This window comes from Cheilinus undulatus, linkage group 5, assembly GCF_018320785.1.
Source record: "Cheilinus undulatus linkage group 5, ASM1832078v1, whole genome shotgun sequence".
Taxonomy (NCBI): domain Eukaryota; kingdom Metazoa; phylum Chordata; class Actinopteri; order Labriformes; family Labridae; genus Cheilinus; species Cheilinus undulatus.
Window position 1 is genome coordinate 33753145 of NC_054869.1, and position 27006 is coordinate 33780150.

General features: G+C 38.7%; 2 protein-coding genes across 12 annotated transcripts; one reads left to right on the forward strand and one right to left on the reverse strand.

The window, feature by feature from the left end:
• Positions 1–178: 178 nt before the first annotated feature.
• LOC121509719 (izumo sperm-egg fusion protein 1) lies at positions 179–11755 on the reverse strand. Of its 2 annotated transcripts, none has more exons than XM_041787346.1 (10): positions 11667–11755; positions 9316–9540; positions 7929–8003; positions 7654–7737; positions 7531–7551; positions 7327–7416; positions 6916–7043; positions 6542–6692; positions 1157–1319; positions 179–740 (listed from the first exon to the last, which is right to left on the reverse strand). In XM_041787346.1, exons 2-10 carry the CDS (start codon positions 9515–9517, stop codon positions 683–685), a joined length of 972 nt encoding a protein of 323 aa, XP_041643280.1. In that variant the 5' UTR covers positions 9518–9540; positions 11667–11755; the 3' UTR covers positions 179–682. The 2 variants fall into 2 exon arrangements, with proteins under 2 accessions (XP_041643280.1, XP_041643278.1); XM_041787344.1 differs by lacking the exon at positions 11667–11755 and adding an exon at positions 11188–11435 and having other exon boundaries at positions 6886–7043.
• On the forward strand, positions 11729–22920 carry LOC121509718 (myogenesis-regulating glycosidase-like). 10 transcript variants are annotated; one of them, XM_041787334.1, is made up of 8 exons: positions 11729–11787; positions 13143–13269; positions 13408–13474; positions 13724–14253; positions 17052–17583; positions 18118–18922; positions 19018–19136; positions 21192–22920. In XM_041787334.1, exons 4-8 carry the CDS (start codon positions 13976–13978, stop codon positions 21537–21539), a joined length of 2082 nt encoding a protein of 693 aa, XP_041643268.1. In that variant the 5' UTR covers positions 11729–11787; positions 13143–13269; positions 13408–13474; positions 13724–13975; the 3' UTR covers positions 21540–22920. The 10 variants fall into 10 exon arrangements, with proteins under 10 accessions (XP_041643268.1, XP_041643272.1, XP_041643270.1 ...); XM_041787338.1 differs by having other exon boundaries at positions 13775–14253; XM_041787336.1 differs by having other exon boundaries at positions 13778–14253.
• The last annotated feature ends 4086 nt before the right edge of the window (positions 22921–27006 follow it).

Here is a 27006-nt window from a genome sequence, read left to right on the forward strand (position 1 = left end):
TCATCAAAACCTAAAAAACCAGAGTCCTGTCTGCAGATGAAAAAGCAGAATTTAAGTCTGCTGATGCTACTTGTCCAGTCATACAAAAATTTGTCATCTCTCTAAACAGATAAACAAATAAACATTTAAAGAAACCCAGATGAAAACATCTGCCACCCCCCTCCATGAGGGGATTATCAAAGATTAATTGGATAGCTGGGAGCTATTAATCCCTGAAAAACACTGTAATCCGGGAGATTTACCTCATCCCCGACTCCTCTTACAAACACCCACGTGACAACGCCACCGCTCCATTGAGGGGGAACGTGTGCCTGCTGGGTTCAGATCACTGAGTGTTTAGGTGGGCTCGTGTTCAGTGTTACGGAAAAATGAGTGGTTTCTGGGGGAGTTCTAGTGTGGGTGTGTTGTGGTTTTACTACACCAAAAACTTTCTGTTTTATGAGTGGGAGTTCAGCATCCACTGCAAAAACTATCCACTTATTTTTTTCAATATTTAAGATAAACATGACCCAATAGAAATCCTACGTGCATGTTTTCTCACTTCCATGTCATTTCTGAACATGACTTTGCAATTCATTCTGGGAAATCTTTTGAGAAATGCTCCAACCTGGAGTGAGTGAAACCTCCTGTCATGCCAGTTCTGTAAACAAAAGCATCACTGTGCTTCAATGGGTTTTATTTCTTATTCCCTCCTCCCTCTTCTCGCCTCTGCTGCGGCTTTTCTCTGCTTCATCATCAACCTACAAAAAACACAGTGAACCTACATTTAGGTAAAAATTCAACACAAACAATAACACAAACCCTTCCCGCTGTGTGACTTAATGTGTCTTAAATTCAAAGTTAACATCTGTTGATCTGTTAGACTTAAGAAACTGACATCACTGAACACCTTAAACACGTAACTAGTTTAATTCAAAACAATGAGTCTATTTTTAAATCTATCTGTTGTAGCCTCATGTGACATAAACGTAAGCCTAAAAAAAATGACTCAACCCTCAAACTATGACCACACAGCCACTTCCTCCATCTTGCCTCATCAAGTATGTCATGCTTTCTCGCTCTTCTGTGTCACCTCTAACTCCTTCACCTTTCCTGCCACCCCCTCCCCCCGCCCCCTTTCTCTGTTTGTACCCTCTGCCCACTTACTCCCTCTTACCCCAGGACAACTGTGAGGCCTATGCTGGCTGTCAGACTGAGGGCAGTAACCATGGCGATAAATGGCACCAGCAGGACCTCAGTGGGTTGAGAAAGTGATTCTCCATGAGGCAGGCGAGGCAGAGTGCCCACAGGGCGGTGGGTTTGCTTAGGTAAAGGGGAAACTGTGGAGGAAGGAGGATGAAAAGGTCAGGTGTTAATGTACACTGACATGTATGAAGGGGGAAATATAACGTCAGTGGTTCCCAACTTGAGGTCTGGGGCCCCCTTGGAGGGGTGGCAAGGATCTCAAGGGGGGTGCAGGCCCTGTCTGTTCTCAAGTTGTCAAAATTATATGTGCATGTACATATATTTTTAATCATGATTACAAACATAATATTCAAAGACATATTGGCTTTCGTGAAAGATAGAAAAATAAAGATATTGTGCTTATTTTTGATGGAAAAAAAGAGAAAACTTTGGACTTATAAAGTTGTATATCAACAAGAAACTGAATGTCTAAGTTTAAAGACTTGTTTATGTTTAAAACAAAAGCTCAAAATTTCCAAGTTAAATAAGTGAGAAATATGTTCACTGAAAATTCCAATATGTCAAGTTTCAAAATCATGACCTTAAGACACTGGAAAGCCAAACGTTTCTGAGAAACCAAACTGAAAACAGTGGTTTACAGAAATGTCTCTTCTAAGTCCAGATGAAAATGAAAGTGTGATGGTTCTGAGATAAATCATAATTTTCTCCTTATTGCTCTGTCCAAGTAAGAAGTATCCACACTGCAAGACCGAACAGTAAAAGGTTGTTAAAAAAAGTTGTGTTAACTTAAAAATCCAGCTGTTTCAGCTCTATTTTTCTGGGTTAAATGAACACATATTAGTTTTAGGTACTCAATCATTCTAAGTGTTTTTTGTCATTGTTCCCAGAATACATGACTTTTAAAGTCCAAAAATGTATTTTTTTTCTCTTAAATGTAAAAATTTTTCTGCTCTGGAGGGTTAAGGAAATAAGGTTGAGAATCAGTGCTCTAGATTAACTGTTATAAAAGACTGTAAATCATTTTGCAGCATATTTAACAGCAACTTTTAAACTAATATAAAGAAGCTCATTGACTCGGTTGTACAGTAAACCATATAGTTGAGCTGGGCAATATTTTAAAGATATATTGATATGTTTTTAAAGTTTCATTTTACAGGGCAAGAAAATATTGTTCATATTTATGTGGTTAATATGGACTCTAAAATAAAAACAGATGTCTGACCTCATGTTTAGTAAAAAAACTGTTTAAAGTAAGAACCATTAACAACAGGCATATTCACCTTAAGATGATCTTTTTGTGGAAGAGAAAGTTAAAGCTACCAATGCAAAAAAAGGCAGCTGTAGACAGTGGCCCTTATTCCGCTATTTTATCAACAACCAGCTCTTATTTCTTAATGTACTATAATGAGTTTTGGTTCTTGTCACGTAGCCCTTCCTATTACCACTGTACAGAACGGTTTGCCACATTCATACAACTGAAGCCAGTCAGCCTTTATCAAAACCAACAATTTATCAAACATTTTCAAAAACAGCATCAATTAACATGTGTGTAAAGGTACACTAAAGCTCCATTCACACATGCACTGCCCTCATGAAAATGTGACTTTAAGGAGCTGCATGTGTGAACACAAATGACTTATGCCCCGTTTACACGACAACATTTTCGAGTGAGAACCCAAAAGTTTTGTAGCGTTTTGGCTGTCCGTTCTGAAAACAGAACTTTTTGGAAACAGGCTCCAGAGTGGAAGTTTTTCAAAATGCCCCCGTCTACGTGTAAACAGGGAAACCTGCAGTTCCTGAAAACGGACATGCGCACTGCGGCTGCAGTAAATATCCATGCGCGAGTAGGCTTATATCACATGCGCGGATGAGGGGCCCAAAACAAAGATGGCCGATACCAGTGTACTGTTCGTGCTCCTCACTCTTTTGAATTTAACTGTACTTCTCCAACAAAGTGTTGATTTACTTCACCATCACTTGGATCAGCGGAGACATTTTTCGTGCCTACACCAGATTCAGAATCTAGTGTAGGCATGAAATTCACATCGCCATCTACTGGCCTGGCATGTATACTACGTCGTTTTTGGTGTTTACCGCAGTCTCGTGTGAATGGAGATCGTATTGAAAATGTTGCGGTCTGAATGTGGAACTTTTTGGAAACAGAATGGAAAACGAAGCAAAATGTTGTAATGTAAACAAGGCCTTAGGTTTTCCCTCCGAGTTTATCTGGACTTTCTTGTTCCAGCCCCCTAATAAAAAGTCAGCAGGAGGTCCAGGTGAGTTCATGTGTGAACACAGTAGGCAGTATTCAAGACAGTTCAGTGAAAGCAAGTGAGCAGGGCTGATGACCTAAATATCCCACATTGCTGTGCAATGACTGGTGCGATCTTCAAGCGTGTACTTAAGCTTCTTTTAGTTATTCCCACACCAGCTTGTTCTTTTCAACTTATTCAATGATACAGAGAATATATCCTATCATAAGTAGTGTTGATATGTCATTTAAGCACTACACTTTGTTGCTTCTGCATCATGGATATGCGTAAATCTTAACCTTCTTTTAACTCTGTGAAGCTGCATTGTTTTCATGTCATGTCCTGCCTCTTGACACGTCACCTTGCCAGTTGTCTTACAGTGCATTCCATTTATCTTGAAAGTCAGATGTCTAAGCTGGCAATGACATCACACCTGAGTTGACTGAGTTCCAGTTACTAAGAGCTGGTAATTTAAGATGCTGAAGTTAAGGAGTCAGAATTGTGCCTTCAGGGGACATTTGTGATGATGCATCCAACTGGCATCATGGAACTTCCAAGTTCAAAGATCAACTGGAATGCAACTTTATACACACTGCGGTTTTTAGGCATGTTATTTAGGCTGCTGTGATGTTTCGCCTTCAGTATAAATTTCAGATAGGAGTAAAGGGTGGTTTCCCTTTCTGTGCTGACTTTGGAAGATGTAACAAATCTTTTGTTGTCCACCTGATCTACCCTCTTGGACACTTTTCTGTTCTGATTTTCCTGACTTTATTAAGAATTGTAAGAATTACCTCTCAAACTCTGAATTTGTGCTCTTTGGTTGTATCCTAACACAACATACATAGTTTGCAGGTGCATCTAACATAATTAGAATATCAAGAAAAAGTTCATTTTTTCCTGTTATTTAATTCAAAAAGTGAAACTTCCAAATATTCTAGATTTATCTCATACAAAGTGAAACATTTCAATACTTTTTTGTTTTCATCTTGATGATTACGACTTACGGCTCACAAACATCAAAAATCCACTATCTCAGAATCTCACTTGGTGCTTGGTTGGAGCTCCTTTTGCATGAATTACTGCATCTATGTGACATGACATGGAGGCAATCAGCCTGTGGCACTGCTGGGGTGTTATGAAGCCCATGTTGCTCTGATAGCAGCCTTTAGCTGTGAGTCTGGTGCCTCTAATCTTTCCCTTGAAATTTTACCTAAAGATCCTCTATGGGATTCAGGTCAGACAAGTCGGCTGGCAAGTCAAGCAGAGTAATACTACAGTCAGCAAACCAGTTTCTGGTGGTTTTGGCTTTAGCAGGTGCCAAGTCCTGCTGGAAAAGGAAATCAGTATCTCCACAAAGCTTGTTGGCAGAAAGAAGCATGAAGTGCTCTAAAATCTCCTGGTAGATGGCTGACAGCGTTGACACTGGACTTAATAAAGACCAGCGGACCAACAGCAGCAGATGACATGGCACCTAAAACCATCACTGACTGTGGAAATGGAGAACACTGGACTTCAAGCACCTTGGATTCTGCACCTCTCTGATCTTCCTCCAGACTCTGGGATCTTGATTTCAAAATTAAATGCCAAATTCACTTTTATCTGTAAACAAGACAGTCCAGTTCTTTTTCTCCTTAGCCCAGGTGACACGCTTCTGGCATTGTCTGTGGTTCAGGAATGGCTTGACACTTAGAACATAAAACTTATAGCCCATTTCCTGGACCCTTCTGTGTGGTGGCTCTTGATCCACTGACTCCAGCCCCAGTCCACTCTTTGTGAAGCTCCTCTAAGTTCCTGAATCTGCATTGTTTGACAATCCTCTGAAGGCTGAGTTCATTCCTGTCGCTTGTGCACCTTTTCTTACTGCACTTTTCCCATCCAGTCAACTTTCCATGAATATTCTTCAACACAGCCTTTGAGAACAGCCTGCCCTTTTAGCAGTGACCTGTGGAAGGAGTCAATGATTGTCTTCTTGATTAAAGTCAAGTAAGCAGTCTTCCCCATGATTGTCTGTACTAAACCAGAGCAAAAGAATGAAGGCTCAGGGAAACTTTGCAAATTGGACTTTTCCACAATATGCTAATATTTTGAGATAGTGGATTTTTGTAACCTTGCAAAGCAGATGGATACACCCGTTTCCTTGTTTGAATCCATCTTGCAAAGCTCCCATCTGATCCATTTGGGCCCAGTTAGAAAGTGACAGGACCAATCAGCTACAAGGGGCAGTACGTTCAGGCGCAGCAGAGTCGTGACGTAAACAAGCAGCAGCAAGAGCTGCTGGAGGTGGAGGAAGAGATTAGCGTGGATGCTGCTAAAGCGCTAGTTTTATCAGAACTTGACGACATTTCCTCTTTAAAAGGAAAAACAAACAACAGCAGTGAGCTGTTTTCTTTTCAAAAACGACAAAAGTCGAGTACGTACATGTCTATGGTTGCCATGTTTCGCATTATTCCTCAGTAGCTGCGCACGCGCAGCTCGCTAGCAGCTACGTCACGTGTTTTGTTGCTCTGATTGGCCTGTAGAGATGTGACAGACAGAACGTTCACCCAATCATACTCCGAGGATTTTTCAAAGCCTCTGCCTTTTCTCAAACGTTTCCTGCTGAAGCTTTCCAAAATGGATGTGTGAAACACATCCATCTGGCGTGTCAGGTTAGGATTTTTGTGAGCCGTACCATAATCATCTAGATGAAAACAAAAAGTCTTGAAATTTTTTATTTTGTATGAGATGAATCAAGAATACATGGAAATTAAACTTTCTGAAGTAAATCATGGGAAAAAAATAACTTTTACATGATATTCTCATTTTTTAAATGCACCAGTAGTAGATAATTATTGGTCCCACACTGCTAAAATATTTAATTCTTATATACAGTGGATTCATTCATTTGAAAAATATGATCTATGTCTCTATATTTCTACTGGGACATTTGTCTCATTGGACAGTTTTACTGGAGCTAGCTGGTGGTTTACTTGTTGCCATTTATTAGGAGTTGACAAACATTGATTGGAGTGTTCCTTCTCTTGTGTGGACAGTACAAGTGCCCTGTCAGAGTTAATTTATCTGGCATTTCTCTATGATGATATGTTGAAAAGGCTATACTCTACCAGTGAGCAGAAAAGTGACTTGATAGAAGACAGTTCCATTTGGGCCTCTCAGAGAGCAGCGATATGTTCCTTGTTCATTCACACGTAGTTGATTTAAGACCACAGTCGAGTCATCAGTCACTACCAAGGTACTGAAGTCACTTTCAATCAGCTGCATACACAGATTAAGAATTCAAAGTTGTACATAAGAGAATGTCAGAGCTATCAGATAGCAAATGTGCATATTCATGGTGAGATAGTAAGACTGAGGGATAAAAATACAGAAACTAAAAAAGTGGTTAGAAAGTGGAAAGTATTGACTACAGTCACAAGGCACTATTAATGTCTCTGTTCCTTATTTTTACCCAAGAGGGAACCAGTGATGGCAAAGAGACCTTTTTAGCTCCTGGCACACCAGGGGCCCATGCATAATGGTACTCTGGTGTCCCTAGTAGAAGACGATGCCATGGAAGGAAACAGTTCAGCACAGCCTGTCCTCCCTCCTCGGCCTGCACCGGGTACTCTAGAAAAAGAGGGGGAGGAGAGAGAAACAGAGATACTTCATTCATTCATTTGCATGAGGATTACTAGAATAATCTTTTCTATTAGCCTTGCACATGGACAGCCAGCAGCAGCATCGCTTAGGAACACATTTGCAAACTCGTGACGGCGTGTATCCATGTACAGCATGTGCTGTTCATGCTGCGATGCACTCCCACTAGAAACGAGTGGATGCATCCAGCCCCCATCCTCCCACTCTGCACAACAACATGCACACACAAACAAACAAGCAAATAAAAATGGACCTCCGCAATCCTGCTGTCCAGAGGGAGAGGGGCAGATGTATATCTTGTAGCGGCAGGAAAAGCAATCCATTATTCTTCGTCTTAAAAGCCCTGAAAAGAACAAACACATGCACATACACGTGCTCTGTTAACATGTACTTAATAAATACATGCAGTGCATCTACATGGATTAAATACAGACGGGAAGGATCAGAAAGAACTTACCACACTTGTTAGGGCACAGTCCTGAGAGAGAGACAAACAAATGATGTGAAACTAATTCATCTTGTACACAAAGTGCCCTGCCTCATCCTGTGCAGAACACTCACTGATACTCATGGATATTACCATCCTGGATAAATGTGTCCAAGTGTTTTTCTAAGATCTTCCTGCCCTTCTCCATGATCATAATGGCCTCAAATGTCACAGATCCTTTAAAAAACAAAATGAGACTTCATCTTTTAGTCTGGTGTATACTGACCATTACACAGTGTCAAATAAAATACATACAGTCCAGACATCAAGTTACAAATGCAACAACTTGAAGGTTTTGTTATTGTGATTTCTAAAGTTTCCAACATCCATTTTGAGTAATAAGTCATGATATATTTTCGGTTTCTTACCTGTGTGCTGGGTCTCCAAGAAGCGATCAAATTCACTCTGGTACTCAGTTTTGACTCTGTATAGAGTGGTGGGATCTGAAAAATGGCAAATTGGCTTTTCAATTGATTCTAAGATTATACATTTTAATTACACATCTAAAGCAAAATGCTGCCGTGGATGGTTGCCTCAGTACTGTGCTTGTTTTGATCTCCTCACCACTGCACTACTGTATTATGAAGGCTTGCATATATTAGTTTAATAGTTTAAAATTTAATGCTCTGCATTAGGGAAGTTAACTGGAGTCAAATTGCTATTATGCATAAACACACTTGGCCCACAACAGTAATTGTGGCTCTAAGCTTCTTATCCAGAATAAAATGATGGCTGCAGCAGTAAAAATTTAAAATGCCAAATCATGTAAACACATATTTTCTTTTATCTTTTCATGATGTTTTTGTTTTATTTAGCTATAAAAGATATTTTGTTTATTGTCCTCCAACATTTTATTACTTTTAATACTGTAATTTTCCTCTATTTAAAGCAATCTGAGTCAGTTTTCTATCTTCTTGTCCATTTTTTTCTTCTAGATATAATTTGGGTGGTATGTTTTCATTGAAGCTGCTAGTCTATAAATTTGAAGTTGATTTACATACTTCTACGAAATTACAAATATCCCTAAGGGGACAATTCAATGCATCATATTATGCCATGTTGCATTTTATTCCATGTACAGAAACTGCTGTGTGAGTGATATATGAATGTGTATGGTTGCATATGAATGGGACTGGTTAATACTGATGACCACTATATATGGTAGCATCCATCATCAGTGGGTGATTGTGGAGGGAATAGGTATTAAAAGTAAGGGTAGACCAATGATCAGCCTGGCCAGTTATTGAGAAAGATATTTAGTGTTTGGTTGATGATTTCTATCAACATTTTTTACTGATAATCAACAAAATTAATTTCAGACTGCAATGTGTGTCTTACCCTCTGGCATAATTTTCACTCCCAAAGTCTTACCAAATGTCCTGTATACAAGGCAATCTGACTGTCTGGATGTTACATGAGTACCAGCTAATCAACACTTAATCCTGCATGCTGACATAGTGAGGGTATGGCATCACCTCCTGTTTCCCTGCTGCTGCTGTGTTGCTCTGTGCCGTTTCTCATGCTGATAGAGATAGAGCTAAAATGTTTATTTTACTTCATTTTTTTGATCATGCAATTTTACTTTGCCACATTACATATTAGATATCATCTCATAAAATAATAATAATCAGTATTGATATCGGCCCTGAAAAACCAACATCGGTGGACCCTTGTAAAAAGTGCCTTGAGCAGTCAGATGAAGTCAGAGAAGTGTATATGTTCAAGAGACTGTGTTCAACTAGGCCTTTATCTCACCTATGACTCCCTTTCTTTCACGGCTGGTCTCTTCGTACATCACATAGGCATGATCACAAATCTTTTTCAGTTCTATCTGGTCGTCAACGGAGGGAGCAGACAGGGCAAAGTCCTCATGGAGGAGTCTGATCCCACGGTCACACTGCAGACAGGCCTCAGCTACAGAGACACAGCAGATCAACGACACCAGCACGAGCAGCATCCCTCCTCTGCACCCTTATCTGTCTGAGGAAGAACACGAGGATGAGTCACTGTAGATCCTGTGATTTTTCAGATGGTTTAGTTCTGAGACACTGTTGCCAAATCTTACTGCTGCTAGAGACACAATCATGACTGTTACTGCAACTATTATCATAATCATCACTCCTACTCCCGATTGGAGCATTTACTGTAAAGACAGCTACCAGGAATACAAATGTTATTCCCATCACTCCTGTTTGCTGGGTAAATGTTGGGCTAATGTTGTCTGGGACAAGGGCAAAGTACAGTCGATAAAGTACTTTGTGTAATTATTATGTTCTTTCATATCACTCACGTGTTGGTAGATGAAACTGTTATATTTTAGTCTACTGTTAGCTCTTCATTTTAAGCATTGCTGAAGAAAAATGTGCCAAATACAGAACAAAGCAGATGAGTATTTCTTTACTGATTCTGTGGATTTAACTGTGAAAAACCCAAATATACAAAAAAAATCAAAACTTATTTTAAAAAAAGCCTGATAGATGTGACTAGGTTTTTAGTTTCTGGCTAAAATGTATTGTTTTTGCTATAATATTTCTATTTTGCTGACTGTTTCTGTGGAACACAGTGTGATGCTAGCTTGTGTTTATTGTAAAGGATTAAAGACAATAAAAACTGTTCAAACTTATAAACAGTTTGGCTTTTTGCTAGAAGAAAATCTGTCTTTTAAATCAAAATATTGATTGTCTTACAAAGAAACTGAGGGTGAAATTGAGTTTCTTCTACCAAAACAAACCATGTTTTTCTTTTGTTGCAAGAAAGCAATTAATTTGAGCAACATGTTTGTCAGTAATTGATTATGGTGATATTATTTACGCACATGCTACCCATCATCCTCTCTGAAAATGTTTAACTCAGTGTACCATGCAGCTTTGCCATTTGTTTCTGGTCTGGGGTTTCACACCCATCATTGTGTATGGCAAACTAAGTTGGTTTACCTTATACGCAGAAGGATGGAACATTGATTGTCTTTCTTTGTAAGGCTATTTTACATGAATTACCTTCTTATCTATGTTCTCGTCTGACTCCAAAAGCTGTCAGTAGCTGTAATCTTTGTTACCATGGATTTATTGTGTATGAGATTCCTAAAACTTGCTCTGTCTTTGGTCAAAGAGCTTTTAGTGTTAATAGTGTAAATACAATTTACAGCATTACTATGCTATACTGTGGGAAATGTTATAAAATGTTGTAGAAATTACAGAAATGTCTAATAGTACAGTCATCTTGGTCTGAGCTACAGGGTCATCTTAAACTGGAGCCCTGCATTAGTTTAGAAGATTGCAAAGCCTGAATTAGGGAACATTTGACCAGTCTATGCACCCATTTTTCAATACAGAAAGCTTGACTTGTTGATTGATGTACCCTTGCTGTATGTTCTGTTTTTTTTGTTCATGTGTGAAATTGATCATGCGGCTGACTTGGCCAGGACTCTCTTGTAAAAGATTGTTTTTTAAATTGTTTTATTGTTATGTTTTATGGGGAAAAAAGAAAAAGCTGTACCATATTCTATCATTTCCACTATGTCAACCGGCTCACTGTGATTAGCTCGTTGCTGCCATCTAGTGGTGGTTTACATAGCATGTAACTGTACCAACATTATCATCTACTATCATCATTTTACCTTTTACTCACCCTTTCTTGTTTATGTCGTGTTGCTGCGTTGCCAGCCTGATTTAGCACACAGTACAAACCGGTCAGAAACTACTTAATACGAACTACAACACAATTCCGTACATCGAAAACGGTAGTTTACTTCTGATAGTCAAAAGTAGAATCAAAATAACACTATTTCGCTATATTTTTAAGCTGACGTGAAGCAAAAAGATACCAGTAGTACATGAACTGCAGCTGCATTGAATTTGAATCGTTTCCATGGTAAACTGTCGAGCAGACACACAAAACAGGCAACTTAACTTTGAGAAAATACTAATAATTTCCGCCATTACCCTTAAAAATTGTGCTAATACTAATTTTAGCCCGTGAGTTGAAACAAAAATAATTACAGTCTTAAAAGTTCACCGAGATACTAATTTTCAGCACCTAACTGTTTTAACACCATATTTACCAGAAGTAACCCGATGACGTACAGAGTGACTGACAGCCATACACACCAATCCACTCCTGCTCCTTCGTTGTTGGGCGTGACCACGGAACTTCAAACCGTTTTGCAATTGCGCAGTGGACTACTTCGCTCACAGCTGTACGCTGACCCCTGTAAGAATAGATGCGGAGGTAAGATAACACTCTTTACTGCTAACAGCGCTTTAAATGACAGTTTAATGTTGATTCTAGTTCATATTCGCTGTTACAGTGGACAGCATATTGTTTTAAATGTGAGTATGACCGTGTTGGAACATAGTTCGTGACAACAGACACAGCTGGTTGCAGTGCCACTGAAATGTCCCAACACAGCGTCAACAGCAGTGTCGACGAGTGCTCGGTAGTTATCGATTAATAGCTGGCACAATGGAAATGTCTGATCGGTTGATCATTTCCCCTCTTCATACTAATGCTCCTGTAGGCCATTTTTGTGTCCACCATTATCATTTCAGCAAAGTCAAACGAAGGTTTGTGGTGTCAGGTTTGAGGCTTTTAAGATACAAGTAATGCAAACAAAGAAGTCACCACAACGCAAATGTGTCTGTGAACTCACTGTAGGTTACACCACATGCATAACCTGAAACCTTAGATGAGTTCTGGTCATTAGTGGGAAGTGTTTTTATGGAGGAATACTCAAAGTAGAAACTATGCATGATTACTAGATGGTACACTGTTGACTTTAACCTCATAAATATATCTTGATTCAACAGAGGCTTGTGTAAGATAACGTTCAGAGAAACCCTGAAGACATATTGACCATGTTAGATTAATGTCAGTGTCTTTAGTATGTATTTTGTACTAAGAAACACCATTCAAGAAAAACAGGTTCACATAAAAGTTTACTATTGTTTTGCAATGCACTCTGGGCAACAGCAGGGTAACTTCTTCCGAATTGTTTTCTTCACTGAGACTGCACTTGGGTTGAAATTAAAAAAGCTTTAAAAATAACACTCCATAGGAAGAAGAACAATGACATTACTACCAGAATGCATTGCACAACAATGGCAGTCTACATGTGAATCTATTTTTGTTGAATTTCTTAAAAAATCAGAGATCCAGGGTGTTTTTTCATAAAGCATACATAGAAATACACTAATGTTTCTATACTAATAAAACAGACCTGCATTTATATGCAGGGTTAATCTTCAGAGAAAGAAAACAGCAGTCTCTCCATAGAGGAACCTAACTTTTGCAGTGCGGTGCATGTGTTTGCATGACTTCCTTCCCTCCTTGCTGTAATGCTTCTTACCGTCAGCAGAATGGAACAAAAAGGGTTGGGCTGGGACATAATGATACCTGTTGTCAGGTTAAACATGGTTCTGTTGTGGATGATTGGCCTGTGAGCTTTATCTGAAAACTGGGTAAGCTGCAGTACGGCTATTTAAAGGCTGCATTTTGACATTTACCCATGTCTTAGGTGCTTTTACCTGAAAGATAAATATAATCAAACCATGCTGACATGGCATGTGTAATTTCTCTGATCATAGTCTTTGCCAGTGGTGCCATCGAGGGTGTTACCATCTGTATCTCTGTGGTTACAGTCTGTCTTCCTGCCAAATGAGAGCTTCTAATCTCTATGTTGCTATTGCTGAACTGTGCAGCACTTGAATCCAGGTACACACAATACAATATAATATATTTTTGATTAGAGATATTAACACATATATGTTGTAGCAAACATTTTATTAAACTTAAAGCATTATTGACTAGAGTTGTTTGTGATGCTTCTGATATTTGTTTTCATTTCACAAGAATAACACTCCTTAAAGAATAATAAAAAAGTGAATGCTGTTTTTGAGAGGAGAGCATCAGACTGAAGGTGAGCTGTCCTAAATTGTGACAATATATGGTGTAGAAACCTCAAGAGCAATTTATAACCATGTTTTCTAGAAACGGTCAGCGTGATATTTAACAACTGGTTGCAAAGGAAAGGCTTGGTTTGATAATGACTGTCTGATTACAACAATAGACTTTTATGTCACATAATAATACTTTGAATTTGACCTTTGTATAAAGCAGGGAAATTATAGTTGTTTTAAAAATCACACTTTTTTTTATGTTTCCACAGATTCATGATGAATGATATTCTTCAGCTGAATCTTGATCTCTGTCTGTTTAGCAGGTTGGGACAAATCAGCCCTCACTCAGAAATGAGCCCACTAAAGATTAGAAGGTAGAAATCTGCCATTCTTTTAACTCCACTATTACCTGCTTGAAGAGGATTTACTTGAAGAGGCATTTTGACCTACTCTGACATTGGCTCCTGCAAGTTCCCTCCAGCTGTGTCCCTCACACCTCACTGCCTACAGCCTCCTCCAGCATGTATCAGATTGTCCCGGTGGCTCCTGGGGAGCAGCAGTTTCCTGGAGAAGCTGGAGGTTCTCCCCTGAAGAAGAAACTGGCAAATGAAGGTCGCCCTCTGGTGATAGCAGGACTGCTGGGCTGTTTGTTAGTGCTGGCTGCTGTTGTTGCCTGGTGCTACTACTCTGCTTCTCTTCGTAAAGCACAGCTTCTAAAAACTGAGCTGCTGGATCTCAACAAGGATGGGTTTATCATTCATAACCAGGCAGGGGCTATTCTCTTCAGTATGACCTTCAGGTAGGCTCACTAAAAGTTTTCTTAGTTTTGATTTATCTTTTTAGTAAACATAAAAATGACAAATATATAGTATGATACTTATCACAGTGTCACATTTTTGCTTGGTTTGACTAACCATTACCATCACAGCAAAATATGGTGTCTATAAAGTATTCACCCCCTTGGATGTTGTTTCAATCAATGTCAATATAATGTGGATTTTTTGCACAAAAAAACCCCAAAACGAAACAGAAACTCGTTAATTTCAAAGTGAAAACAGATTTCTACAAAGTAATGTCAATTAAACAAAAATATTTAAGGTAAAGTAAGTGACTACATAAAAATCCACCTCCTTCAAAGTGACTGACCTAGTTTAACTGAGGTCCAGCTAATTGGTACTAGTAGTCTCACAATTACTGAAATTGGGATCACCTGAGTGCAGTGAGAGTGTCTCAAGTGATTGTAGGATAAAGACACTTGTGTCTGGAAGGTCCAGCCACTGGTTAAGCCTGATTTATGCTTCTGTGTCGCGCTGACGGCGTAGCTATGCATAGCCTTCTACGTTGACACGGACCCCTACGCCAAAGCCCGACGCACACCTCCAAAAAAATCCTAACTACGTGTTGCGGTGACGCGGACTGCAAGGGCTGTTATTGGTCCACTCAAAACGTCATTTCCGGCAGTTCTCAGCCTCAACTCGTTTAGTGGTCGTACAGACCACCTCCACAAACGTCTTACCTGTCGCTTGCGCTTCAACATTCGCAACAAAAGAATTTGTTTGTCGATATTGATGAGCTCCAACTCAAAACACACCCGATCCACCTTGGTCACCATTGTTTTTCTGTGACCAGAAGATAAACAAGGATTGGATGTGACCCCTTTGAAACCACACACACCCACACACAGCCACACCCCCCTAGCAGCATGCAGGTGAATTGCAGAGCGATGTGTTCTCTCGACTCAGAACTTCGAATGGTCAACGACGGTGTCACATTGATGGCGTAGCGACGCAGAAGCATAAATCAGGCTTAAATCAGTGTTCCTGGCTATCATTACACCAAAAAGACAAAAGATTACTCCAGGCAACTCAGAGAAAAGGTTATTGAAAAGTATAAGTCAACATCCCCTGGAGTTCAGTTAAATCCATCATGAAGAAATGGAAGGAATATGGCACATGTGTGAATCTGCCTAGATCAGGCCGTCCTCACAAACTGAGTGACCACGAATGAAGAAGACTAGTAAGAGAGGCCACCAAGACACCTATCACTACACAGAGGGAGTAATAAGCTTCAGCAGCTGAGATGGGAGAGACTCTTTATATAACAACTGTTGCCTGGGTCTTCACCAGTCAAAATATAGGAAAATCCCGGAGGACGATCTTATTCAGTCTGCAAGAGAACTATGGCTTGGGAAAAGATGTAATTTTCAGAAAGACAATGACCCGAAGCATACAGCAAAAGCTACACAGAAATGATTCAAAGACAAAAATTTGCTCTGTTCACTCTTGATCCCCATACAATTTGACAGAGCTTGAGCAGTTTTGCAAAGAATGGAGTAAAATTGCAGTGTCCAGATGTGCATGCTTGATTGAGACCTATCCACACAGACTCAGTGCTGTGATTGCAACCAAAGGTGCATCTACTGAATATGGATTTGAAGGAAGTGAGTATTTATGCAGTCACTTATTTTACCTTTGATATTTTCATTTAATTTGCATTACTTTGTAGAAATCTGTTTTACATTTGAAATCTAAGAGGTTTTTGGGATGTGTCATAAAAGCCAAAATTTGTATTGACCAACCATGACTGATTTATAAAATCAATAAAAGGGTAAAACATCCAATGGGGTGAACTCTTTTTAAAGGCATTGTATTTTATTAAATACAGTACCAGCTTTTTAAAAATCTTTTCAAAAGTTGGCTATTGAGAATCTTCACAATTTTCTGCATGCATAGTGTCTCAAATTAGCATTGGACTATCAATATGGCTGAAGATGAATATTTCTTTAAATCAATCTAATGCTCAGATAAGCTTACCAAAAGGAGAGGGGAAAAAATGATTTTTAACTTTAACATTAAACCTCCGATGTCACTAGATGCCAAAAATGGGTGCAGAGAGGTTTTCATAGGGGTGCCAATCTGGTCTCGAAAAAGACTGACATATGACAGCGTTAAGTGAACATACATCTGTATTTTACTCCCCTTTTTATTGATAACAAGTACATTTCTGTAGTTGTTTTAGTTTCTAGACCTGTTCTTCTCATTGCTTTAGAAGAACAAAACTATTTTTCCCATTGCATCAGTGTCTAAAGGTAAAAAAAAATGGTGTCATTACAAAAAAAAAAAAAAAAAAAAGCTTTTGAAGTGTACTGCACTCAAATGACCTTGGCACTGCTTTCCTTTTGTATGTGCTGAGTTCTACCAAAAAACAGCTGCCTGTCTGCCATGTGAGGATGCTAAATGGAAAGCCAGATGACACTGACACATGATTATACCTGTAAGGAATTGACTCCTGCCCTACATCGGCAGTGTTCACACTAACAGGATTAGCCATAGAAGTATTTCTGCACTTGCAAAGCAATAAAGTATAAATAAATAAAATACTACAATTTTTGCTCACTTTATCATAAAATCCTCCATACTATGGTTCTATTTCTTGTCTATTTATATATATATTTTTTGTCTCAAATAATTTTGCAGAGATTGCTGTTTGTTGAAATACAGACACACATAGTTAGTCATAATAAAAGCTGAGTTGTTCGTTGGATTTTAAAAGTTAATTCATGTCATCCTCTCTCATTCTGCTCATTCTCTGTTCTAGATCTGACACTCTAGATCTGGACTCCTGTTCAAAGGAGGGAAATATTCTGAGCTGCACTCAATCAAATACTGGCAAACTCAACTTCTTTATCCAGACGGTTCGATTTAAGGACACGGTGATGTGTTACCGTGTTCGCTGGGAGGAGCTGCAACAGAAGCGCTTGGTGGAGCATACCATGGCTTATAATGACTCTCACTGGTATGGAGGGGCAGAGACAGCAACACAGTACTGGCCTATCAGGATCCAGGGAGAGGAGGAACCACAGCCTTTTATCACCAGCGATGTCTACTCAAATCGGAAAGCTTTTGGAGGAATCTTGGAGCGCTACTGGTTGTCTTCTAATGCCACAGCCATCAAGATCAATGACACAGTTCCGTTTCATTTGGGCTGGTCCGAGAAGGACAGGACACTTAGGTTCCAGGCCAGATATGAGAATTCTCCTTTCAGACCACCAGAGGGTCAGCCAGCCTTTCCTGAACTCAGCTACAGAGTTTGTGTCGGGTCGGATGTTACCTCTATCCACAAATACATGGTGAGTATAGACACGCTGTTTTGTTTTGACAAAATCTAATTTCCAAGGTAACGTCATAGAACAGTTGCATTATAGCAAATCTATGAACTCTAATCCATTGACTGATGTGGGTTAAAGCTGTAAACTAATTAAATGGTTCAATTAAGTGAGTGATTACATTTACAATAGCAAATGACTGCATGCTGTGATCCAGTTACATATGAGACTCTGAACCACTTTTCCGAGCATAACAATATAAAGAAAGAGCCGATTTAGATCCAGCTTTACTTGAAACACTAGAGTCAATTTGCAGGTTCATATAGTAGTTTTAGCTGTTTTTTATATTTTTACTTATGCTAAGCCAGACTAACTAATGCCATGTGCCTCCCTTGACAGGCATGAGTTTTATGTTGTTCATCTCATCTACCTCTTGGCTAAATGTATCATCATAAGGAATAAAACTTTTGGCCTAAAAGTCTTTGATAAAAACTAAAAAATTCTTGATGTTAACTCCCCTGCACTAAGTCTTGGTTTGTATGTTTTTGTTACATTCAGGTGCGCCGGTATTTCCCAAAGCCCATCAAGGCCCCATCTCAAGAAGTGTTCAGAAAACCTCTGTGGTCCACGTGGGCTCTCCACAAAACAGCTGTGACTCAGGAAAAGCTGCTGGGCTTTGCTTCTGACATCACAAAACATGGCTTTGCATGTTCCCACCTGGAGTTGGACGATCGCTACACTGCAGACTATGGAGAGTTTGACTTTGACCCTCAGAAGTTCCCTAATGCCAGCGGCATGTTTGAAAAGCTCAGAGAAGATGGCTTTCAAGTGTCGCTCTGGACACATCCTTTCGTCAACTATGACTCCATAAATTTTGGCGTTGCTGTGGAGAAAGGCTTGTTTGTGCGTGAACCGAGCGGTGAGCTGCCAGCTCTGGTTCGCTGGTGGAACGGCATAGGAGGAATCTTGGATTTTACCAATCCAGAAGCCCGTGAGTGGTATTCTTCACATCTTCATATGCTCAAAAGTCGCTACAATGTGGCGTCCTTCAAGTTTGATGCAGGAGAGACCAGCTACCTCCCTCGTCAGTTTAGCACCCTGGTACCACTGTCTGACCCCTCCACCTTCACCCGCCGCTACACAGAGATGGCAATACCGTTCAGTGAGCGTGCAGAGGTAAGGGTGGGCTACCAGAGTCAGGACATCTCCTGCTTCAGCAGAATCATTGATCGAGACTCTGTGTGGGGGTATGAGCTTGGCCTCAAGTCTATCATCCCCACTGTTCTGACAATCAGCATTCTTGGCTACCAGTTTGTCCTACCTGATATGATTGGAGGGAATGCATACCCAAACCGCACTGCAGGTACACACCCTGTAGAAGCAAGAGTGAGCTCTGTGATAGATAAATATATTGGCTTTTTTAAAATATAAAAGTCTGACATCTGTTTTGTATTTAAGGTGTCTTGGACGGCAAAAATGGCCTTCCAGACAGAGAGCTGTACATCAGATGGTTGGAGCTGTCTGCCTTCATGCCTGCCATGCAGTTTTCTATACCACCATGGGCTTATGATGAGGAGGTGAGCAGAATCCTATTTTCTCCCCTTAAATATTACCATTTGACTTCCCGAAGGACCTATTAACTCTGTCCTTTGACTTCTTCCAAAAATCTATAAGAAAAAGGCTCAGAGCTCTGAGATTACTGCTTCTCATTTGAGTGTTATACGCATATAAAGTCACCTTAATTCTCCTCAGTTATTTTTTCTCCCCATTAAGATCCATGCATTACAAAATCACGTGTGTTTAGCCTGACAGTGACTTTGCTGAGATGTAAATAACTGTGGATACTTTGTAATTTGAGTTCACGTTTTTCCACTTCAGTGCACACCTGCAAAAATGCAATGCACTACAGTCCCAATAATTAGCATGCAAAACTAACAAACACCCTACTTCATTTATGGCTGAAAGAGACTCCAAAGTTTGACACATTTAGGGGTACAACACACTCAGTCTGGTCCTGCTGATTTTTTTCTCTTGATATATATGCAAAAGTGATAATCAGTAAAAGACGGTGTAATAAATTAATATGTTCTTGAGGTAGGAAAGATATAGCAGGGGTTATTATAGTAATAGGATCAATTTTTGACAATGGACATGGTAATTTCAGTGTTCTTGGGAATATTTGTATTAGTGCTATATGATTTTTTCAAACATTTTTTTGAAAATAGGCATTTTTGTAAATTTTTCAAGTACTACTTTATTCAAAAATAATTACATCTTTTTATGTGATTATGTAATTGCTCAGCCTGACTTCCCAATTGTGACCGTGATTAGATTCATTGTGCAGCACTAATTTTAATGTAAGATTTAAAAATTAATAGTAAAGAAAAACATTGACCCCATCAGCTGTAGAAAACTATTAAAACGACTACTTAATGCTGGGTGTACACCAAGCAGTTGCAAGCTGACTCTGTACCAGTCATGCTGCAATGTCTGCTCACAGTGTGTGACTGGAATGTTCACAATGCACGACTATCGCACACGCTTTATGTGCTCATATTCTACAATCCAATGGTTAGTCAAGGCCATAAGTAAAGTTGGAAAATTTCAGTGGAGTTCTTTGAAAAGTCTCACACACAGAGGCTGAAGTCATATTGTCTCATTTGTATTCTTCAAACAGCAAAAAAAAAAAGTTTGGCAATCTATCTCTCAAACAGACATGAATAGCATTGCCAGCAAACACAACTAGCAGCTAAATAATAAATATTTCACGTCAGCTGTAGGTCTTGCAGGTTGGCCTGGTTTCTGCTAAGGTTTTTCCTTTTATTGTAGAAAAGGCACATGAAAAAGAAATCAACATACTGCTGCTTTCTTGGTGATTTAAGATGCTGTTAAGCTGCCTTTATTTTCATGTTCTATGTAGGAGCAGTTGCCCAACCTCATTACAGGGTGTCCATGGGGTCTTAAAAGTATTAAAAGTTGATAAAACAATTTAGCCAGGATAAAGGCTTTTGAAAAATGTAAAAGTCTTAAATGCACGACTGTAAAGTCTCAGTTTTTTCATTTTCTTTATAGTGAGCTAAAGAGGTTGTAGGCTTTAGATGCTTTAAAATCAGAATTAAAGGGTATTATAAGTATCCTGAAATGGGTATTTATACCTTGTATATTTTTTTCCATTAAAACCTAAAAATATGCAGTCTACTTTAAAGCTCTAAGTGCAATTAAAAACTTGTAAACATATTGTGGTATGGATACTGTTAGGCCCCCTTGGTAAAAAGAAGAACAACATCTTCAATTTCGCGACCTTATGGTTTTTTTTTTTTTCTCAGTGTAATCTTAAAATTCTCCAAGAAAGCCAATAAGCATACTATAATAGGGAAAACTTCTGGCCTTTTTTTCCTTTGCTATCACTTATTTGTCTTGCTAACATAAACGCAAGTGTGCTGTTAATGTAACAGATTAGAAATTAAAGCAGTGATGGAATCTTAAAACAAATGAAAGGGGTCTTGAAAGTATTATATTAAATGTCACATTTTCTGTATAAACCCTGCATTACTATTGACATGGTTTTAGAAAGATTTTAAACAAGTTAAATCCTGATTTCAGTCTTTGAATTTTTGTGAATAAATCTGCAGGTGGTAGAGATTGCACAGAAGTTCACAGAGCTCCACGAGTCTCTGGTGGCCCCAAGGGTGTTGGAACTGGCAAGTGAGGTTCTTGACACAGGAGACCCAATCATAAGGCCTCTCTGGTGGATCGCCAATGAAGACGAGGCGGCCTACAAGATTGACTCCCAGTTCCTGATTGGGGATGACCTGATGGTGGCCCCGGTGTTAGAGCCAGGGAAGCAGGAGAGGGATATCTACCTGCCTGCAGGACGATGGAGAAGCTACAAGGGGGAACATTTTGATAAAGGCCCCATATACCTCACTGACTACCCTGTGGACCTGGATGAGATAGCTTATTTCATATGGGTTCACTGAGATAATTAAGAGATACATAAACACAACCATACTCCACATGAACATTCTTATGAGCACACATGCCAAGTAAGAGAGGGAAATGTTTGCTTTTTTTTAAAAGGGAAATGACCACTAAGGGATCTGCTGCCCAAGCAGAATGTGATTTTAAAACATTAACCTCATGTCTCCTCTGACCTGCTGACCTTTATGTGAACTTGTGCCTGCTGATTTTAAACAGTCCGTCCAAAGAATTAGAAAGAAAACCTGTTTTCACTTCTGATTCTCTTGTTCCATCCTTAATCCTAAAAATCCTCATCCTCATGTGCCTTCCACAGCCAATAGTAAAACCGATCTGATTGTATCATCACCACAGTCTTCCACTGAGTCAGTAAGTTGTTTTTTCTTCCCACAGCTACTGTAAATTTAGTTTTAGGGTGAATGCTATTTTATCCTGCCTTGTGTTAATTTTAATGCAGGGGAGATAAAATAGCTGTGTGATAAGACAAATTATATGTCTCTTTATTGATGCTTGATGGCGTTGGGCAATGAATCGGCAATAAATAATAACTCAGAGTGCTTGTCTAACCTTATCTAACTGCAGCAAGTGCTGCGTTAGGGAACTCCTTAAGTTCATTACTAACTATGTAGAACTTACAATGCATTAACTTGTTTGCACAGATAACTTGTCATTTTTCTTTGTTTGTTGTGTATTTATTAACTTCTTAGGGAATTTTCTAGTGAATGTGCCATTAATTCAACACTGGTTTTAAATAATGACTGCTTTTCATGGTCACAGCCTTTTAATTTGAACATTCCTTAACCTGTAGTGCCATTTTGTCATTCTTAGTGCCAAAATCTATCTACTGCTGTATGCTGTTACCCATCTGCACAATTTAAACTCACAGCTCAGGGTAGATTTTAAAGAATACATTTGTCCTGCTGTATGTTAGTCAATAGAGTTCTCCAAGATTTGTGTATTTAAAAGTGCCATCCATTCTGCCTTGTGACTTTCTTTGCCTTATCAGCTGAACTAGCACACAGAGTAATAACTGTATATACACACAGTGATATGCCTGATGCTTTGCACCTTTACAATGAGAGTAATCAGTAATGTTTCAGTAATGTTTAGAAGTTAATGGGTACTTTTATTCTAAATATGAGATTCCTGTCAGCTATCTGGATTTGGTCATCTGCTCCTTCACAATGTTTGCTGGCATGAGTAAAGCACATTACAAGTTAAATCGTTTGAATGCCTTGCCTGAGAATAATCCTACTATATAAGCTAGAATCAATCCTGTTTTTTGAAATGTATAATTTAGTATGCACAAAGTTCTTATGGGATAACAGCATCTGTCAAATTGGACTACTGTTTTTTTGTTTGAAGAAAATGAAGTATTCTTGCTGTAAACTTGTGGTCTGTTTCTTTTTTTTTTTTTTTTTTTTATCATTAGTACTACCACTAGGTGGTGCCAGAGTCCTTTATGTTGAAATCTTCCTTTGGTGTTCCTGAGCTGTAAATAGGAACCTGCCAACTTGCTAAGGATGACTCTTTTGGTCCCACTGGCAGCAAAGTTATTCAAGTTGCCAGTTTCTTCTTATGTGGCCCTCACACATGCAAATTATTGATTTTGTGAGATTAGCCTGCTTTTAAAATAACAAAATAGTGTCTAATTTATTGGTTTCTGCACTCTGGTATTCACCATATTTACTCAGTGACCATTTTCATTGATGCCAGGACTCATGATGCTGTGATGCTCAATGTTAATTGTCCACTGTTGCAGCTAATATTACAGTTTGATAGTTGTATAAGACACAGCAGTGACCTGATACTTAGCTAACTGCAATGTTAGCTAGCTAAATGTTTGGTTCACTGGCTGGCTGTGTGCTAACGTTAACTTGGTCAAAAACCTACATTAGCTGTTTTGACTTAGCTGTTCACAATTTTATCATGTCCATGTTCTTTTAAGGTGCTGTTGAATGTAGAAATCTCACCCTTTGATATAAGGAATATGTGTAGCTACTGAGTTGAACAGTAAAAGATCTCCAACCAGGTTGTTCAGGTAAATTCACACCTCTATAATAAAGTTAAACACAGTAAAATGACTGTTAATTAAACTCATATAGACTTAGTATAAACACTTTAAAGGTGTCTATCTTGATCCACACTACATATAGTTAAACTACACTTTTAAAGAGTTAGATAATTTGTAATCTGACTGAGCTTCAGTGAAATCTGTGGTAAGGTGGGTCTCCTCTGACAAGAGCGAAGCAAGGGAAGGGAATGCATACTGATGAAAAACTTTTTAGGAGCACCTGAAGTCACAGGTGGGAACTATTAACTCAGTAGATAACTTGACTCATTGTGTAAATCTGTCTTACATAAAAACTGCAACAATCCACCAGAAACATGACCAAAAGAACCCCAGATGGGATCATCATACAACAGGCAACATCCAAACACAACGAAACACATCTAAATACTTCTCCTAAGTGCATGATAGGGAACTCAACCCACACATCCTCTCAGATTTGAAATCACTTTAACACTTAGGGAGTTAAAATCTAATTTGACATGTTGAACCCTGAGATATCGACACTCCAGGTTTGGTTTTTACTACAGCTGTTATAGGATGTGGTGATGAATCATTCTATTGTTATGTGCTACTGTGTAGTCAACAGACGTGGAAAAAGTACAAGAGTATTGTCCTCAAGTAAAAGTTTGACTAGTGTAAATAGTTGGACGTGAGGCAGTGAGTAATGAAAAATGTAATATGCATATGCACTACACTGTATTTTTACCATTATGTTAATTAAGTGGTTCCTACAGAATGTCTGTTTTAGTTGATGCAGGATAATACCCAGTAAATATAAAAAGAACTTCTAAACCATAAGACTTCTAATAATTTTATTTGTTTATCAAAAAATATACTGGCAAAAAAATCTATAATACATATGTATGTATTGCAAATAATGCACCATATCACATTGCACTGGATTGAATAATTTGAAAAAAAGTTTTTTTGCAGTTTAATATATTGCAGAATAAACAATGAACTTAAATGTCTGGAATCTCTTGAGTCTAGTTAATATTGTTTTTTATTCCTCTGAATATTTTATTTGCAACTCTTTCTTCTCTCCTGTGAGGGCCTTCGATTAAAGATGGTATTTCTGTTAATGGTAGCTCCTAGGGGTCAATGGTCACACCTGTGTGATTTCATCATGCGCCACTTTTGTGACATGACAGCATGAAAACAGCCACATTTTGCATTGCAATCACTTCCTGTGGAAAGCATGGTTTTAAGCTTTTAGTTTTTGTTTGATGTCAATAGGCCAAGCAAAACAGGAAATATGATCATTTTAATTAGATATAAAAATGTATGACACATAGGGGACAGTGGACCTTTTTTACAGGGCTGGCACTGGTATATTTACATAGTTTCAGCATACTGTAATTTCTTTTTAAATATGACAATATATTGTTTTAAATAAAAAAATTTAAAAATCAATTTTTGTGGAATGTTGTGTTTTTTGGAGACCTTATCTAATACAGTAAATTAAACTTTAAAAAAGCTTTCATTTTATAAAGTTGAGGTAGTGTTGAAAAAGATTATACCAAACATGAGCATGGTATACGTCTTCTAAGTGGTTTATTTTTTCGAAAGAAAATTAACAAAATGGCAAAATAGCCAGTGGAACTCCAAGGGTTAAGGTGAAATGTGGAGTTTCATAAATCATTTAGGACAAAACAGGATTAAAATGTGTTTTTTATCTTGTAAGATTTTCAGAGCCTCAGAGAAAGAGAGTGAAGATGGCTGTTGTGATCAACAGGATGAGGACGAGGGAACAAGTGGGTGTGACAGCAGAGCCAAAAGGAAAAATGGATCCGATGGGTAAGACGTCAGCACCAGGTAGGACGCCAGAACCAGAGGGTGTGCCGCTGTTACAGGAGTCACCCTCGCAGCATGTTAAGGGGGCTATACATCCATCTTTGAAGATGCAGCCCTTGGAGACAACACCTGCATGACATAACAGTAAAGAGCTCAGATTACCTACTAAAAAAAAATGTTGGGTGTCCATACCTCACGCATGTAAATTTTCAAACCGCAAGATAAATGTATGTGGCAGAAATCTTGGAGTAAGAGTGTAAACTGATGAAAATGGTTCATTGGGAATCTCTCCGAGAGCTTCCCGAGACGAGATTTTGTTGGAGCAAACTGATGAGGTCATCGCATTAGGATCTCCTGACTGGTTTGTCCGTGCTGCCAGCAAAGCAGAACAGACCGCCCCCACAATGCCTTTAAGCCATTTAGCCATTTGGTAACACAGTAATTAAACGCTTACCAAACAGATACGTCCTGCTCTATCCTTCGCTGCTGCTGGTTTTCTTCCCCCTCTCTCTCCAAACTATCAGGATCAGACTCCGGGTCTAACACGTACGGACGTATATCAAAATTCGCCATATTTTACTCAGTTGGACAGGTTCATTCAAAGTTTACAAGTACTAGCATAGCAAGATAGCCACATTGGAGGGGTCAGGCACAAAACCCTGAATCCTGCTGCCGGCCAGCCTCCGGAAAATCGGCCAATCAGAGGAAAGCAGGTCCAGGGGGTGTTAAAGACACAGCAGCGAAAATAAGGCGTTTCAGATGGAGGTTAAAATAAGGGTTTTTTGAGCTGTAAACCATGTGAAGCTACTACGTGGGTATCAGAGAGATGTGTAAAGCCTTGAAAAAAGGCATAATACCCCCTCTTTAATGTTACGATACGGTGAGAACCAAAAAGGCCAGAAAATGCATTGGTTGAATAAGATAAATGCATCAAAAAGGATTCAAAGGCTACTGAGGTGTTGAATTGCAACAGACAAAACCCTGGAAGAAATATTAAATATTTTTACAAAACAGATATAAAATTATTTGCCATGTAAGACATAAATCAAGTTAATAAAGACAAAGATATTTTGTATATAATTTTATTTTAGGTTTGTAATCTCTAAAAACAGTTTTTATTGCTTTTTTCTAAAGCCCAGCTTTCATTAGTAACCAAATGTTTTTGAGATATACAGTGCTTAACAAATTAATTAGACCACCTGTCATTTGTCTCAAAGACCATCCAGCATCATGAAGTGCTTTAATGTGGACTCTTTCATTTTCAGTGAGCTCTCCACGTTTTATCATTTTGAACAGGAATGAGGAATTTCAAACTGAATTCACCCAAATTTGAGCCGGCTCACTGGGCTTCTCTGAGAAGTCAGAAATGAATCAAGCATAACATTCAACCACTAAAACTCATTTTTCTGTTCAGGAATGCAAGTAAATAACTACAATTTGACATATTAATCAAGAAATATTAATGTGCGTTACAATTTTTTCAGTTTTTTTTTGTAAATCAGTAAATTTGAAAATTAATGGATAACAAAAATAATTATATTTTAGCATTAAAGATATCACTTGGGTTAAAGAGCTTCTACATATTGGTGTATTAACCATTG